We start from the raw sequence: 19155 nt of genomic DNA on the forward strand, positions 1-19155 counted from the left end.
CAGGTTAGGAGGACAGTAGAGGTTTGGCGGCAGCAGGGGTTGTGGTCAGTTTATTTATTAAGACAGACATTTTTCATGTACTCAAAGGTAAAACGCTGCGTACTTATTTGGTGGAGGAAAGCCTGTAATCCCTCAGTTTGTAAAGTGTGATTATAGCATAAACCACGGATTTAAACAGGAGAGGAATGTGTGGACTAGGGTGTCGGCTTTGAGCGGAATTTGTTAAAAAGAAATCAAAGTACTGATTCACACTATTTAGGGTATTCTAAGTGTTTCCACTGTGCTTTAAAGTATGTTTCTACTAATATATTACTCAAATTAATAAATGATTACTTGTATGATGTATTACTCTGTCTCATCTGACCTTAAACAAAAATATACCATGTGACTTGCATCATTTTAGTTAACTGTGATATTTTTGTTAAATAGATATACATTGATTTGTGTAACATGCTAAAAGGCATGTGCTTTTCTATTATTGATCACCTTTACTGTACTAAGCCAGCGAAGCCAGATGCTCTTGGATGTTTTCATTCTGCTGCGCAGGTCAGCTGGGCATTCTTTCAGCTACATGTGTGCCATGTCAATATATGGTTATAAACTAATGGCTAAACCCAGCAGAAATCCCCCTGTGCAATGTGACTGAAGCACTGAAGTGCAGCAGGCCTTCAGTACATACCTCAAGATCATCTTTACATAACTGGAGGAGCACACTGTCAGGACATCTTGGAATTAAAGTTCAAAGACTTCTCAACCAGGAGCTTTCCGGGTGTTTGAATTTAAAAGGGAGAACACACTTCAAGTGATAAACTAGACAATTGGCATCATCCGTGTATTGCCTTGCACTTAAATGAAACTGGATGCATAAACCCCTTGCTAATAGAGTAACACATTGAAAAGATCCATATGATTAATGCACATCTGTCACCCCGATGCTTCAGATGATGAAAGCACATGTAGTGTGTGTAATCTACTCTTAATGCTTCTCAAGGCATGCTAAAAAGCGACTGAAATTGGACAAACATTTGATTTGTTGGGTTAAAAAAAAATCATTAGTGGGGAAAATATATCCTCATCCACCTGCTTCTTGGCTTTAAAAAAAGTAGACCAAGATACTATATTAATTCTGCAGACTCTCACACATGACACAGAATTTGTAGTAATACTTTTGGAAGGCCATGTAAATCATAATTGTGCTATAATGCATGTATAAAAGAGTATGCATAGACCTTTACAGTATATGAGATACATGAGATCTTTATATGCATACCTTATATCAAAGTGTATTATGTGTGAATTGTGATCATAACACTTGCAAATTCACAATGGCTAATCAAGAAATATTTGAAAGCTACAGAAAGTTGTAAAGACATTTATCTGATGTGCTAAAATTGAATTATTAATAATAAAAACAACTTTTAAAATAACATTTATCTCATGGGTTTTTATGGTCCATGATCCGGATTATTCAAATTTGTATAATAGCCTTTATAAGAGATTCTGCGTTTCAAGCTTTATACAGTAAGAGATTGGGCAGAAACATGTGTTGAGAGCGACATGAGAAGTTTATTTCTCACAACAAACACACACATGAATGACCATAGTTTAAAATGTAACAATAGCACCGAAAGCAACAAAGATGCAATAATTCAAGAAGGAGAAGGTGCAAAATGTCAGTGATTGTTGCGGTGCTATAGTGTTCCTGAGAACATACAGGCTTAATCCTTATTATAAAATCATAATGCATGATAAATGAAGATACATCAGGGCATCAAGTGCCTTTATGACTATGGCACATGGTAGCTGTTTATGCAACATGACTTCCTTTGGTTAGCAAAACACTTTATATCAAACATGTAACTCTGGTTTCAGAGTAGCTGCAGTGAATGAAAGTCACCGGTTTTATATCGCATGATACAGCACATTATATCAGAAAACGTACAAATATGATAAGCACCAGTTTCTGGCGCATTACATGTATTATATTGAGTTCTGCAAAGATTTATGAAGGCATAAAAGATTAATTAACTTGCCAATTGTGCATTATAGACATTCAAATATTAACCACATTTAAATGAACAAAAGGTGGATATAAAGTAAACTCACGTATATATTTGCTTCCTCATAAAATAAAATAAATAAAGATAATTGATAATAAATATGGTTGTTTAATTGTTCTTGAAGTTTGTGGCCCCTTAGACACAGGTGCATTTTAGAATAAATTGCCTTATTTTGAAGGTTATTTAAAGTCGAGATTTCATTTGTAAGATTTCTCTTTGTTCGCCTGTGACAGTGTTGATACGAATGCATAACAACATTTAAACAAATGGATTTGATTGCACTGTATTGCTAAACGCTTGAGAGTTTAAAAGCTACTTAAAAGACCTTCGTAAACAACAAAAACAACTTTACTCTTCTGCTCACACATAGATAAATAAACACTTTAAACATTTAGCTTATAGAAATCTCTGCACGGACTCAAACACTTGAGCAGAACAGTCCGGAGGCTGCAAATGGAGCAACAGTTCTCTCTTCAGACTCTGTGAGCTTTGTTTTCCCCTCACAATAGCCAGGGTCTAGAGGGCCTTTTCTTTAGGTCGAGTCTGATGACTACTTGGGAGTGCACAGACGCGATATTGTCCAGAGAGTCTGGCTGGAGGAGGACTTCCAGCTCCTTCTCATCGCTCTCCTTCTGATCTTGTTGAGTCTGTTATTGCTCATCGTCTTTATCTTGTCCTGCTTCCTGGCTCTTGTCTTTATTCAAACTTTCAGGATTCTCCTCCATTCTCCTCCCAATGGCCAGGCACATTACTGTGTTGACAGACTCCAGCGATAGGGTGTGATCACATCTGTTGGATGAGACTCTCTTTGGGATGTGGATCTAAAACACAAAAGTAATCGACATGATTGTGCTGACCAATTACGTCTTCAAAAACGTCCCTAAAATGATGGGAATATGTCCTACCTGTTCCTGGCTGTGGCTTCCCTCTCCCTTGGAATGGTTAGCCAATGACCTTGGATCTTTGTCCCTCAAAGCTCCAAGGGAATAGCTGGACTTCCGACTATAGCCCTCATCAATAGGGTCCAGCTCCACGTCACTCCAAACCTGCTACAAGGGATATGCACATGTGTACATTCACATGTAAATCAAGGCAAGAATGTACTACAGTAATTAATGTGAACAAGCTTTATAAGCAGGGGTGCACATAACTTTTTTGCCCTGGTTCTCAAAGGAGCACCTGGAGATGTTGCTTGGTGCTCATCCTTAAAATGAAATAAACCGTAACTTTTGAGGGGGTCTTTATTTGCCAGACACACGGCACAGAACACACAGAGGTTAACACAGAACACACATGCAGAGGCGAACACAAGACAACATTAGCACGACCAATAATCCTACAAGCTGTCATCACTACCCTCCTGACTGTTCTCCTCACTGTCTTCCTCTCTGTCAGACATGGTAGCTGATGATGTAGGCCTACTTCTTTCTCTCTGGTTGAGTCTGCGATTAGCTGCTTGCATCCACAAGACAACAGCTGGGTTTGGGTCGAAAGTCTCTGTTGTCATCTTAGACAAGTGGATGTAATCAAATAAGTATGTGAACATAACCAATAACCTAACATAGCCAATAACAAATGAATGTAACTTATTTTATTTTTGTTGTTCATTCATATCTTATTTTACCTTAACATTTATTTATTTATGCTTTTTTTTTATCTCTCCAGTTTTAAAGGATATTTTTGGTTACTGTCCTATAGTATACATTAGAATGATTTCAAACCTGTTTATCCCATTAATTATAAAGGAGTGGCTTGAAAATATGTGTTTACATAAATTGTGACCAAACCGTTTGAACTTAGACTAAAGTGAACTATCTAAACACTCAGAGTCCTTTACCTCACTGAGCTGTAGTTATCAGCCTCTCAGTCGGACTGGAGAGAACTCTCCCCTCCACATTATTGTAGAAACATCTTCTTCTTACATCCGTTAGAGCAGCTAGCACCGGTGCACCCTCCCTCGCTCACTCGCATTTTGGCTGTGAGCTGCGGGCGCTAGATAAACCAACATCCCCCATTTTCATCACTTACAGCGCCCATCGTACAGGGCAAATGAAACGTTACATTTAGGCTACTTAATTATGAATATTGTTACATCAAGGCAGAAAATTAGGATGAGCCCCAACGGTCAAAAATGTTTTTCCCTCCCAGAACTGCCAGCGCAGCGCCTCCACAGATCTGGCGCCCTAGGCGAAAATCAACGCCAGTGCTAGGGGCCGGCCCTGAGTTCATATGCAAATCTCAATCTCAATCTCATCCAATCTCTACTCTCTCTCTCTCTCTCTCTCTATCTCTCTATCTCTCTATCTATATATCTCTCTAACCCTCTCTCTATCTCTCTCTCTATCTCTCTCTCTCTCTCTATCTATCTATATCTCTCTCTCTCTCTCTCTCTCTCTCTCTCTCTATCTATCCTCTCTTTTCTCTTCTTCCTTCTCTCTCCCTCTCTCTCAATGTTGGTACGCAAATGCGCCTTTGTTTCAATTATTTAAAGCTCACCTATTATACTATATTTGAACAATATATTATAGGGCCATATCTATTCAAAACATGCTCAAAATACCAAACAGATCACCCATTGTAACATGCCTCATATCCCCTCTATTTCAGCCCTGTTACTAAAGTACTGATTCTGGGTCTGGCCCTTTAAATGTAACCAAGCTAATGCTAACCACGGCCCTTTGGAGCTGCTGCAGGCCACGCCCCTTTGGAGCTGCTGCTGGCCAGGCCCCTTTGGAGAGATGTGGGTAAGGAGGAAAAGAGAGAGGGTTGTATTTTCTGAAACTTTGTGAGTTGCTTCACCAACCTGGAGTTATGTTTTGCATAACAGGTGACCTTTAAAGTTTAAATTTAGCTGATGTGAAGATTAAGTTTATGTTATTATACTTATTGATATTTGTAGTAAGTAACAGATCATGTTAAAAAACTAAAAGTGTTAAAAAATAGTGTAGTGTAATTGTGTAAGCACACACTGTAGTCCTCCCTTATATAAGCCAAGGTCAAAGCAGTCAACCTAGGGGAAACATTGCATGCGACTCTGTATGACAACTCATATTACCATTACATTGCGGTACTAACAGGATTTCTTTTTCATGGTTTCCTCGTGAGAGAGAAATGGCATATTTATTGTTATGAATGCATAGAATTGTTTCAAACCAACATAATAACACAAGGAGTTCCAGGGACTTCTATTTGCCAAAAGTGTATATAACAAAACAGGGTTAAAAAATAAATGCAGAAAATAATGTAGCTTTCTGTGATTGTTGTTTTTTGTAAACCGCTGATAATGCCTGTTGTTCTGTATTCACTGAAACTCAAAAGCATGTGTCGAAGCCAAACTCACTGTGTCGACCGTAGACATGGAGGAGACTCTGTGGAACCTGGTTTTGGAGCCAGACGACTGTCTGCTCAGCATCGAGTCCCTGAGGGAAGACTCGCTGTGTGACACTGATATGCACTTCTTCCTGGGGGGCTCTCCTAGGAAGTGAAGACAGGGAACATGTTCTGCCATGGTGTCCCTGTTGAAAAAATAATGAACTTTCAGCACAACCCCTAGATTTCCATTCAAGCTTAAGTAACTGATTAGACGGATGACTGCACTTACCTGTATTTAGAGTGAATGATGGCGTAGATAAAAGGGTTGTAGATGGCTGATGCCTTGGCTATAACAGCAGGCACAGCTTTTGAATAGGGAGTGAGGAGGCTTGCATATCTGAAAGGTGTAAAGATTGAGTAAAATTGCCCAATGGCTGTAACAATACTAGTTCTGTAGTTTAAACCTGTCTAATAGCAATTCATTATCTCATGTTTAAGGATTTTCTACAAAAAGTGAAATATGGTTGATGGCTGAAATTAGTTACACAGTGCAACCAAGCATCCTGTATTATGCCTGAGGCTACTTTACTGTCTGTACACACCAAAGCAAGTACACATAATTAGACCATAAACAGCCCTTGTCATACTGTATATTTACCCAGCCCAGGCGATGAGGGTGACACATGCATAGGGCGACCAGGAAAGCACAAACACTATGATGACCACAGAGGCAATCTTGGCCAGCTTCCATTCAGTCTTGATGGACTGCTGGTGGATCAGGGTTGACTTCCTCACCTGATACCCCAACTTCTCAATATCTCTGTTAGGAAGGAAAAAACACATTCGTTATTCAGAGGCTAAATCAATTAAAATAAACACAAAAAACTCAGTGTTGTGTTTGCATATAGTTGTTATCATGTAACATGGACTATGGTAACGAACAAAGAGTATATTGGAATGTTCTTATTCCTGTACTTGGATAAGTATTTTAGTCATTGTTTTAAAAAATAAGACAGATTGAGAGCAAAGCTAACGTTGCGTAAAGATATTCCTTTAAGTGAATGATGTCCTTAAGGTAAATACTTAAAGATAGATACATTGTAACTTGGTTGATACAACAATAAAAGGAATCCTTGCTTGGCGGCATTATAAGTCCCTATACAAATCTATATAAATAAGATTATATAATAAACCTAATGATTACATTACATGTCACTTGTTAGACGCTTTTATCCAAAGCGACATTCAGTACTGTGGACAATCCCCACAGGAGCAATTTGGGGTGAAGTGTCTTGCCCAGGGACACAACGACATGCTGACTGCAGTGGGACTCGAACTTGCAAGTTGTTACCCCCTGATTCGAAGTCCAGCACTCTATCCACTGAGCCACAGCCGCCATGATGTATTCAGTCTTTGAGAATACCTCTGAATTGGGTAACAGCTACAGTCTTATACTGAAGGGTGAACTTAGAGGATAATAGTGACCAGACAGTAATGTGCAGCATCTCTAAAATATATACATATGTGCACAAAGATAAATAATGAAGAGGAAGAACTAAAGGGAGATGCAGAAGCAAGCATCATAGTATAAATAACATGCTTGTGATTACATTAAACAAATTGCATTGCATAATGTCAAGCCTCTAGGAAATCTCATTACAGTAGTGTTGTGTGAGCTATAGTGGTTCAGCATATGCTATAATCTGCAGTTAAATTGTACAATGCTGATTTTAAAGGAATTAAGGCTGGCTTTGAATTAAATCATATGTTCATCGTGTTTAGTGCATTCACATGCTGCATATTCACCTAGGTTAATTCATTCACCTGCTTGCACTGCGGATGGCCAGGAACATGCACAGATAACAATAGGATATAATGCCCAGAGGGATGAAGAATACAAAGCAGCATAGCATCAAAGTATAGCTTTTATTGGCAGGAGTAGATGTCACATAGTCCCATGTGCATGAGGTCATCAGGCCCTCAGGTATGTATGAACCTTAAGAAATAAAATGACAGATAAGAAGGAAGTCTAAGGTTGAAAAGTAAAAAAAACTGAGGATAGTTGAATAAAAAGAGGAAGGAGATGAAAGACTAAGTTACTTACTCCACCCTAAAAGGGGTGCGAGGCTCCAGGCCAGAGAGTACAGCCAGACCAGGGCGATAATGAGGCAGGTGCGTCTCTTTGAGGTCCAGCGAATGGCCTGCAGAGGCTTGGTGATCACAATGTAGCGATCAAGAGAGATGGCCAGGAGGTTTATCATGGAAGTTATTCCAAACAAAGCTCCACAGAAGGCGTAAATCTTACAGCCTGTGGAGGAAAGCAGAGAGAAAAGGTTTTTATTGATGTGATTTGTTCCTCTTTAGGGAAAGATAAGATAAGACAGAACGGAACTTTATTTATCCCCTTGGGGAAATTCAGGCGTTTATAGCAGCAACAGTGTCAGAATGAAAAACAGGATTCACTCAAGGTAAAAATAAAAATAAAATAGAATACAAATTGAAATAATAATACAGCAAAAATAAAGTGATAAAGTAACTATTGAAACAAGATATCACAGTAAAAAGTTGAGCATTTGTATGAACATGTTAAATATATTTATATAAGTGTGCAGATGTGAGTGCAGCGTTGTATAACTTAAGATAAGTAACACAAATACACAATTTAAACGCCGAGGGTACATATCTGTATATTCTGATACTCTAAAAATAAATACAGTATATTACATGGGAAAAGGACATGTTAGTGTTATAAATATATATATGTGTACTACAGTATATGTTATTCATAGCTCCATACGTAGACAACATTGATGGATACATATAGGATGAAGCTGTTTGTAAGAGTTTATTGTGCTGTAAGGAGAAAATACCTGTTTCACCAAAATCCAGCCCTTGTAGAGAGAGTTCACAAAGAAGATGGGTGACTGCGTGATGGCCATGAGGAAGTCACTGACTGCCAGGTTCATGATGAAAAAGTTGGGAGGAGTCCGTAGCTTTTTGTTACTAAAAACACAACGATGGAAAAGTTTCAAATCAAACGTGTCAGTACAAAAGCAGAGCAATATGATAAATGTTAGTTAACATTCATGCCATCCCACTTTGTTGTAGTACATCCACTGCGTTTCAGAAACACCTACATCCAAAATCTGATTATTTCTATTAGCTTATTATAGTTACTACATTATTCCACTTTGTACCTAAACCACACTATACTGGGATACCTGTTAAGACTGTAAAAGTATTTTTGAATGTCAGTCTGTGAATGTAAATCCAGGGTAAGGTTTCATAACAAGGAGAGTCTCATTGTTTTGAAAGGTTGTTTTTTAAATTACTTGTCCTTAGGGGCTGTGCTGTACAGACATGTAGTGGGATAGGGATTCATAACCTGGCCAATGCAATATCCATCCAATAACTCTCAAATCCTCATCCTTCCAAACTCAATTCCACCTTGCTTACCATAATAGGCAGGGGGAAAATACATTTCAATGGCACATCCATACACCCACTTTCAATAGTAATATAGCTATATTTGAAAATGCATTCTAACAACAGCATGGACTGAATACTAACTTTAAATGAACCGTTTTGTATTCCATTCCAAGCAGACTGTTCACACTGAAGTAAATCAATGATTACAACTTCTCTGCATTATGTATCGATCAGAATATCCGAGCTACCATTAAATGAAAACACTAAAAATGTACGTCTACATTACCTTTTCCACTCAATTTAATATGTTTCTGTTTATTTAAAGACGATTTAGTATTATCTACACTCAGCTTTTCCTCTTAACTCTACCTCAACATTACTTGCCATTATTTGTCATTATTTTATCCGCTGGTTAATTATTTAAAACGTGTGCCTTGCAGACCAACATCGGACACTCTGACGAACCGCAATGTATTTTGAGTATGTCTAGAAAGCTCGCATTTGATACTCAGATATTCATGCTAATCTATTGTACATCCAGGCATTTCTCAAGTACACAAAATACATATGCAGATGCAGAACAACTGCATATTCAATTTCACACCAATCTTAGAACAGGATATCAAGAAAAGCACTATTCTCTTGAGACGGATTCACACCAAAGATTGAAACTCTTAGTAGGGGATTCACCAGATCATAGGTGAACACACAACAACTGTCCTGTGAACATAGTACATACTATAAAATGTGGGAAAACTAATAAATATCACATACTAATGGATTCAGTAGACTCCCCTGCTGACTCGTTACAGTCAGTAAGGACAGTGACAGGAAGAAAAGAGTCAGACAAAGTAGCCACTTTATTAGAGAAAACCAATTATAACTGACCTTCTAAATGTATTAGGAGGACAGCAAGGAAACACCAAATGTCTACAGGATATCCATAAAAGCCAAGCAGTATTGGCAGCAAATGGATTTCTATAGTATTCATTTGTGTTTCTCCCAAGACTGCAACACAGCAAGGTATATCTCCCAGAACAAATAAGCACCTTAACTTTTAATTGTCAAAGCCAATACTTTCAGGAAAGTCGAATTGCAGCATTTCTTGGGGCATGCTGGATATGTAGTCATTCATCCAATCTAAACATTAACTTGTAGAGTTTTATGAAAAATACTGAGCTTGGAACCAGCGGGCTTGCAGCAGATGATGCCAGTGCTTTTCTAAGGCTGTGTGTTGGCACAGATGGTCATGCTGAAGGCTAATGCATGGTGTGTGCTCGATAACATTCTGGTAGGATGCCATAGCTCGCTGCACACACATACAGATGTCAGATTGCTTTTGGGCAACAGTCTGTATAAATAAAAGCGACTGCCTTTTTTTTTTTGCATCGAAACAAGCCGCCAGGAACATTGTCAGCCGACCAATGTGTGACGATTTTCTGTATTTGGTGAACTGGGGACATCACATCACGTTGTCCATCCATCCATCCATCTTCTTCCGCTTATCCGTGGTCGGGTCGCGGGGGTAGCAGTTCCAGCAGAGAGCCCCAAACTTTCTTTTCCCTGGCGACATCAACCAGCTCTGACTGGGAGATCCCAAGGCGCTCCCAGGCCAGCGAAGAGATATAATCCCTCCACCTGGTCCTAGGTCTACCCCTTGGTCTCTTCCCAGCTGGTATATGTTGTAAATGCATGCTTCACAATATGAACTATTTATCGCAGCTTTTGATGTCTTTGATCTGTGGTGTAATCAGTGTCAGTGAAAATGTTACATTCATATTTCTAAACATACATTTGTTATCTATTGTGACCGGAAAGGCAAAGTGAATATAGGTCCACAGATGGTCAAAGAATATTTGTTTCCTGACCTAAATGAAAAAGATAATACCATATGTTCACATAGTGACATATTAGTTACATCAGCTCCATTTAGCCTATGAGCATAGTCCTCCTTGTTCTGCTCACTCAATGCGAAAAGACCAAAAAACAGTACAACAGACAAACAAGTCGGATTGTATTTGTGTGTTTACATGCAGGTGAGTGGGTATATACTGAAGAGTGACTACCATGGAGATTGAGTGGTGCGACATTTGAGATGGTTGTGTGTCAATGGAGATTGGACCTTAATGCAGAAATCATGTCAGGCTGAGGATTTGATCTAACGCTTGGTCCTTCACTGCATGCAGTGTATTACTATATACCCAGGAGGAGCCATAGTGCACTGTATGTAACAAACGCTGGTGTAAGCTTCAGTGACTTTACAGTCATTCATTCTAATCAAATCTTTTTGTATTAAAATAAACATGGGGAAGATGAGATCAGAGTTTTTGACCCTGAAGATGTGTTAAAATTAGAAAAAAGTTTTCCAAAAATACATGAGCTTGCAGAATGGTTTGTTCATATATTCAATGCCAAAGGTTGCTCCCAAAATAGAGATATGAATGGGATTTATAATAATAATGGGGTACATACATTATGGGATCTCCTCTTGGTATAGTAGTAGTTAATTGGAATAACCTGAGCTGCAATACTATCATTTGAGCTAGTTTACCCTATTTACGCGGTTTAGGTGGTATTGTACTGAGGTTATAAGGGAGAAACTGACTTAATTATTGAATTGACACATTGATTTATTTAGTACAGCTAGAAAATCACTGAACGGCTTGCTGATATGGAATGCCTGGAGGCTGGTGCAAAGACCTCTGCCTGTGCTTGTGACATCAGTGCTTTCTAATGCAAGAACACATTGTGTCTGAACTGAATGTGGGATTCAGTCCTCTAAATCTCTGCAACATCAAAACACTGCACACTGTGAAAGTACATCACATGAACTGCTAAAAGCTAGTCTCTAAATATTTGGCACGGGTATATATATATATATTTAGTTAAATGTTACTAGTTATAATATTCAATAAAATGTATATATTCAATCAGATACATCATCTCTCAATCCAGTCAAACATGCTTTTTGATATTTTAAAGCTTCTAATACACTATCTTTCAGTAGTATATTTTGTTCTTTTTACTTCTCTTTATTAATCTGACAATTTAAGTTCTAAGTTAATTTACATATTAAGTATTTACAAAACAAATGGTGATTTCATAAATGTCAAAATGTACAATATTATAACACTCTAAAAGGGAACATTTTGGGACGATGAAATCTATCGATAGCTTTTGACAATGTCAACAGCAGAATAATGCTTCCTTAATCTATACAAGAAACAACATTTTAAACAATGTATGTAACTGCAGAGGTAAATTGCACAGTACACACAGATGAAAACAGACTGATGAGTGGGCAATAAGGATTTGTTGGCAAAATTGCTTTGAGTTGGTTACTCAGCAGTGATACCAGGATTTTTGCCAAACAGGGAAATGGGTATTAGCCAATAATTATTGATATCTCTATTGTGTCATACATTTTACAAAATATTTAAGTGAAAAAACTTTTAGATACCGGAAATTATGTCAGCTGAAATGGAAGGATTACATACTAAAAAAGGATGTGTTTTCCATGATAAATTGAAGGCTTTAAAAAGATAAAATCTAGTCTGTTCCAGTTGATTTCCTGGGATCAGTGGGTTTATAATGCATTAGGAACATGTCTCGGAGAAAAGGTGTGATGTGAACTGTGAAGCATGGTTTGCGGGTTATATACAGGTACTATTAATAGGTGTGTGTCCTGTTTACACATGCTTAAAAAAAAGACTTGCAGAAGCAAAACTGCTTATTAAAGGCTTTTTTTTTTTAACATACTCAGTGACATTTGACATGTGAACATAAAGAATAAGTGTTTTCTATTCATCATTGAATTGAACTGTCTTGCATAAATTACGCTCGACTTGAGTATGTGTGTTGAATTAACTTGTGTGTTAAAAAATCATTTCATTTGGCTTCTCTTATACAGTACATACTATGCTTTTATTTCTCAGTTGCCTAAGGGTAGGCTAATGTGATAAGTCCCCTTAAATACATGCACCTCTTAAATTGGCAAGGACAGACACGCACATTCTTCAAAATGACCTGTTCACTTACCAGAGGAAGGCGTACATGACCAAGGCGTTTCCTGTAACACCCAATGTTCCAATCACCAAGACAAAGAAGGCAACGATATAATGAGCATGAGCCTGGACATCCACCGGCCGATAGAATCCGGGATCCAGGTCCATTTCTGTAACAACCACACGCACACACAGATGTCAGCATCAGAGGGTCTATCTCAATGGAAAGCTCGTCTCACAGACTTTGATTCTAACCCGATCTCCCTTTCTGTCCCTCTGACCCAGTAAACTCTCTGGCACTATGAAAAAGTACTTATCATAATCAGCGAGTAAAATGTCTTGAGGCCAGAAAACAAGATAAGACATAATGGCATAAAGCCTGCATAATGTCTGTTTATTCAGCCATTCCTACACATCAACACTTTATTCAGTTTTTGTCAGTTTGGCTCAAAGTAATTTGTCTTGTCTTACTTGTCTTAGTTGAGGTTTCTTTGTAATAGTTACAATTACAAATTACAAACATTACAAAGTGTCAGTATTTAAACCATTACATTTGTTTGCATCGTTTTCTATCAATTTAAAGGCAGTATTTTCCAATAGGAAATCGGAGGATATCCCCACATTTCCTCTCAGTTGACTGTTGATTCAAATTTGAACTTTGTTGAATTCTACAGGAAATGTTGGGTTACTGTTGGCACTGTGACAACATTTGGAAGTATATCTGTAAGTTGTGGGGACAAATCAGTACTGTTCTCGTGCCTACACTGTAAAATACAGTATGTTGTTTGGTTGGCTGGACATTACACACTGTCTATCATTTCTGGCTTTCAAGCTGCATAGGGAAAAGTATTGAAAGGCTTTCACACAAAACAGTGCTAAAGGCCTTAAAACTGTACACCTGAGCAAGCATGGCTAGATGGTAATGTCTGTTTGTTTGTACAGTAGGTCCTAATCTATGGTCAAGATTGAAAAATCGAAACAACAAATACATTTCTATAACATTTTGCACAGACACTAATGTTCTGTGGATCATGAATGTATGGATACACCAATCCAACACTAATATGAGGTCAATCTACTACATTGATTTCCATGTTTACGTCTGATTGAACATGGCTGTACATGGGAAATGACTGTTCAGTGTTCAGTGACACAATGATTGAGATCTGAAAAACCTGACCATAAAGAATGAATATGCATGGTTTTATCTTTGTGTTTACACAGTTGACTTTTCAAATCTGAGTTCCATGAATCTGCCTTCACATATGTAGTTCTCTTTGTGTCAGAACAGGTGTTTGAGACTTTGAAGCACTTCTTCTAGCTGTTCAACTCCTTTTCATATATGTTTTCTCAGAATAGAAGATCAGTCATACTTTCAGCTCTGAAAGTATCAAGCACAAGTACGGGCACGAGCAAACAAAAAAAAATAGGACTCAAGAGCACAACCAGGCAAAAAGGTCTTTAGTCAAGCATTTAATCCAAAAGGTAAAAATAAAACAGGCAATGATCAAAAAATGTACTGACTGGAAATAACGAAAAACAACCAACTAATTTGGCAGAAAACTACTAAAGAAGCAACAAAAAAACAACCAACAAATGCTTGTAAAGTTGTAATACTTTCTGCTATACAGAAAATACGAACTGGCACTGACCAAGGAAACAGCACAGACTAAATACACAGGTGAGGAGCACATTAGGAACATTAGGGACAGCTGAGGCTCATTGAGGCCAGGCAGGTGATTAACAGGGAGCGAAAATACACATGTGAGGGAGTGAGGCGATCAGCCAGGGCCAGGATGTGACAAAAAGGTGTTAGGAATTCTCGTTCGATAAAAATCTTTCAATAACAACTTTTTCCTGATAAAAAATACTTTTTTTAGGACTCCAATTTCTCCCATACATTTTCCATTCAGTAGTGATGGCAAAATGAAGCTTTGAATGAAGTATCGAACCACTTGGACAATTGTGTCGGAAATAGGTTCATTTCTCGAAGCTTCAGTTACAGCGACCTCTCCTGGCGAAGTGCAAGGCTGCAGTGGGTTTAACGTATCTTTGCCTTGAAAAATATTCGATGCACACACACACTAAGACTGAATATCATGTTCTATTTGCAATTAAAGATTGATAATTGTGTGTATTGGGTTATTGAGAAGAGACTAGAGAGTGCTGGAAAAAATGTTGGGAGGAGAGGGCCTTTTATCAGTTATTAAAGTTGAAAAGCAATGATTAAAATACATCCGTTGCGGGCTATGAACCAGCTGCGCGGAGGACATCGCCGCATTCGGGCCGCCGGCTGTACCCACTGGGCTATCTATTCCTTGACATATTCAACTGTTTTTATATTACTGATAATTGGCTTTTTGTTCACAACTTCTCCACATTTCGAAGTGTTTCCCGAGCCAGAACGACCTATCTTTCTTCCTGGCTTGCTCTACTGTATAATGATAGCCTACAACAATTCAACAGCAACAACGCAAACTACGACAACAACCCACACATTGCGCATTGTTTAGAGCGGTCATAAAGTGTTGAAGCGCTCAAATTTGAAACGGTTTCAACCTGTCACCTGCAGTGGCGTTTTCTCCCGGATGCCAAGGGAAGCCAGGCTTCCCCTGTTTTTTCGGATTATAGTTATAATTTAAATAAATAAATAAAAACACTTTGTTTTGTTTCGATAATTCTCCTTTGCTGTGTGTTGCTGCCGGCCCGTCTCTCCCCCATTCTCATTGAGTATTTTACAAAGAGTGAAACAAACAGCGCCCCTCTAGATGTTATGGTGAAACAGTAGATTGCACTCACTGTTGCGAGAGGAGGTCAGCCGAATCTGGCTTCCCTTGGTGTAAAAAAATCGAGGGATTGACCAATCAGATGAGGCTCACGTGATGCCCCTGCCAACCTGTGATTGGTCAGGGCCATGCCAAGGGAAGCCAGAGGCGGCTGACTTCCCTTGCCTCACAATCCAATCAAATCGCATCAACTTAGTGTTGCAGTGACGCATCCTAAAATCCGGAAGTAAGCTGCCCTCGGTTTCCCTCGACAAAAAAGTAATGGGATTTCTCCATAGAAAAATAGCTTGAAATAAGGTCAGTGGAAAACGAACCTGTTAGATAAATGCAAGTTTTGTTCAGTCGGATAATATCCACATGTCTACCCTACTTTTATAATTTTCGAATCATAAATCTAATCGATAGAAGATGGATAGCGTCACTGCACACTCTCACCGCCGTTAGAAAGTAGCAAGCAACTGAAGCAAGTGCAATTATGGAGGGTGGAGATTTTGAGTATTTAATCAACAAATAATTGTACTAAACTTCCGCTACAGCAGCAACAACAAATACAATCTGATGACAGGCCAATGCCCAAACTGGATTCAGGAAATGAAGCAGTTGCTGCTTCGGACGTCACATGTCACGTGATTTGAAGCAGTTGCTGCTTTGGACGTCACATGTCACGTGATTTGAAGCAAGCTTCGAAGCACTGCTTCTATGGAATAGGAAGTCCAGGGTTAAAGCTCCGTTCGAAGCTTCAGTGTCAAACTGCCATCACTACCATTCAGTTTAGATGCTGTATTTGTTTGTAATACATTACATTTCTGTAGCTTATAGAATTCAAAAGATTATCACAGTTGGTAAGTTGTAATATCAATCATTAAACATTGTTTAATAAGTTGGAATTAATTATTAATCACAATAATAGTGACCCACTGTTTGGAGACTGAAGAATCTCACTGAGTATTATTGAACTAATGGGCTTTGAGAGTTGTTCTGAGCTCTTCTTAGAATAGCCACAATAACAAAAAGAGCATGAATCCAACAAATGAGAAAAGATAATGTTTTCAAAACAACTCTGGTAAGGAAACATAGGATTTAAAAATGGATGGCAGTCAGACAGACAAGAAAGGAAAAGTTGAAGTTGTTAATGTGTCAATAGGGTCCAATGAGGACTTTGTTGCAAGTAAATGAGGAAAATGTATCAAACAGTTGATTAGGTAAAGGCTTTTCTGATAATGAAAATGGCTGGACTTTCACATGCTGTTCCATGTGGTCGTTGCTCAGTGATTATACGACAATGTCTTTGCTTTGTTAATGTGATGGAATCAAGAGTGCGTGTTGAGTCACGCAATGTTACCATCATTTATCCATGCAAACCCACTTCCTGTTTGCCTCTATTATAGGAATGAGTTATGTTCTAGCACAGTACAATGCTCTCTGCCACATCATATACTCTGAAACATCTATCACATTAATCACTTATTTGAGAACATGTTATAAATCATGTCTGCTTGCTCACAGTTGGCAATGTAAAGCTATGTGATGGTAATGTAGCTAATCCATCCAAGCAGTAGGGAATCTGCTCGTTATGCATATACATGAAAAATGCCTTAGCATGTAGACATTTATATCATGGCACGATGGGTTGAGCACACATTGACGTGCAGGGAGTCAGGTCCAAACAGGGAGCTCTTGCTGTGCTCAGTGAAGCCTTGTGCGTCACAATCACCTCTTACTTCCCCTCATTAGTCATCAAAGCATTGTCTCAAAAGCTAAAGGCCCATTAATCAAATACATATCTGATTTGGTGTGACTAAAAGGGAAATGCAACTTTTGTCGTCTTCTATGAAGATGTCATTACTGATGCATTGAATATGTTAATTGTTAGTCAAAAATGGATGCAAAGTTTGTGTTCATGAAAACCAAATTGGTCTATGACGATGATAGAGGATAGTAAGTCCTGTCTGTATACCTGTTGTCCTTTTGAACAGTTTATTTCATATTTATACTTCAGTTTATATAAAAATACATTTGATAGCCATAATACCTTTAAAACAAACTACACCTATTTTGGTAAATCAATTAAGACATTCTCCTGATGAACGTATTTGTATACATTACACAGAGCATGATTTGCATCAACAAGTGTGTTTGTTAATAATTTAATATACAAATCAAGTTATAAAAGAGGTTAGTTATTGATGAGACACCTGCAGTGTGCACATTCCCAGCTTGGGGTCAATTCAATTATTGATCTGCTAACATCCTGATGAGTGTCTGAATTTAAAATCTGCATAGAATGCTTGACCCTTAATAAGACATGCAAATTAAACTGGAAGCTGAAACTTAAAAGAATGTAAATATTTAGAAGTAGCGTATGGAAACCACATGTTCTTCTGAAAATGCATAGTATAAAATAACTATAGAAAATTAAATTAAATATGTGTCAAATTGTTGATTTTCATAGATTTACATATCATACTGTACATGGTATTATACAACTGAAGAACATACATAAAGACAAGTTGTTATAATAAGAAAACATTGTTACTTTACCTCAGACAATGTAGTCCCTTTTCCTCTTTATGTTTGCAGTTGACTGTAAAGAGGATCAGAGACACACCGCAGCGCATGTAAAAATGCTGGTGAAAAATCCAGATTTAAATAGAAGGAGTTAGAAGGAGAATCTCTCAAACGCTGCAGCCACAGTGCGCTGCTGCTTCCCGTGCTTTAGAGAATATGAGAATACACAGAAAGTGAGCAGCAGCCCATTGACCCATCCCCCTGCTGGCTACCCATCACACACAGCTCTCACATGGCAAAATACATCGATCAAGCCAGTGTGTGGTGTGTGTGTGTGCATGCATGAGGGTCTGCTGTTTAAGGGTGAGGCTCATCATATTTAAGGCATTTTATTTTGTTTAATCTATAAAAAACTTTCAGATAGAAAATAAGCTACACAAAATTCCCCTTGCACTGTTGTAGTTTCATTACCTCAAATTAAATCTGTGTGTTTTGTAAAGTAGTTTTTATAAGCATTGATTTTTGTGTATATATAATATTCTCAGTAGCACAATTGTATGTCGGCATCAGATGCCTCGGCTGACTGAGAAAATGACACAGCCCTGTTGCTGCTGCTTCCCACTGGGTGCTTAGAGAATTGCAAAGAGAGGTCATGTGGTTTTGAAACCTTTTACATAGAATCAGACTTGTTCACTGCTCATTCTTGTGTAAGGTGATTCTTGAGAAAAGCACTCCGATAAAAGCTTCCCAATGTTTATCATCTCATGCACAACTGAGTAGACAGTTCAATCAATCAATGTTTATTTATATAGCCCAATATCACAAATGTTACATTTGTCTCAGTGGACTTTACAGTTTGTACAAAATATCAGTATGACAATACGACACCCTCTGTCCTTAGACCCTCACATCGTACAAGGAAAAACTTCCGAAGAAAACCCACAGTTTAAAGGGAAAAATGGGAGAAACCTCAGGGAGAGCAACAGAGGAGGGATCCCTCTCCCAGGACGGACAGACGTGCAATAGATGCCGTGTGTAAATTGAAAAGATAATACA

At 38.3% G+C, this 19155-nt stretch overlaps 1 protein-coding gene across 1 annotated transcript; it reads right to left on the reverse strand.

The window, feature by feature from the left end:
- Positions 1–1546: 1546 nt before the first annotated feature.
- opn4xa (opsin 4xa) lies at positions 1547–18269 on the reverse strand. The gene is given in 11 exon segments (XM_034208525.1): positions 1547–2567; positions 2570–2881; positions 2966–3109; positions 5401–5575; positions 5662–5769; positions 6031–6192; positions 7197–7368; positions 7477–7692; positions 8254–8375; positions 12840–12975; positions 18133–18269. Coding segments are annotated over 10 exon segments (1656 nt in total). The 5' UTR covers positions 12974–12975; positions 18133–18269; the 3' UTR covers positions 1547–2456.
- Positions 18270–19155: the final 886 nt, after the last annotated feature.

This window comes from Gymnodraco acuticeps, unplaced genomic scaffold, assembly GCF_902827175.1.
Source record: "Gymnodraco acuticeps unplaced genomic scaffold, fGymAcu1.1, whole genome shotgun sequence".
NCBI lineage: Eukaryota > Metazoa > Chordata > Actinopteri > Perciformes > Bathydraconidae > Gymnodraco > Gymnodraco acuticeps.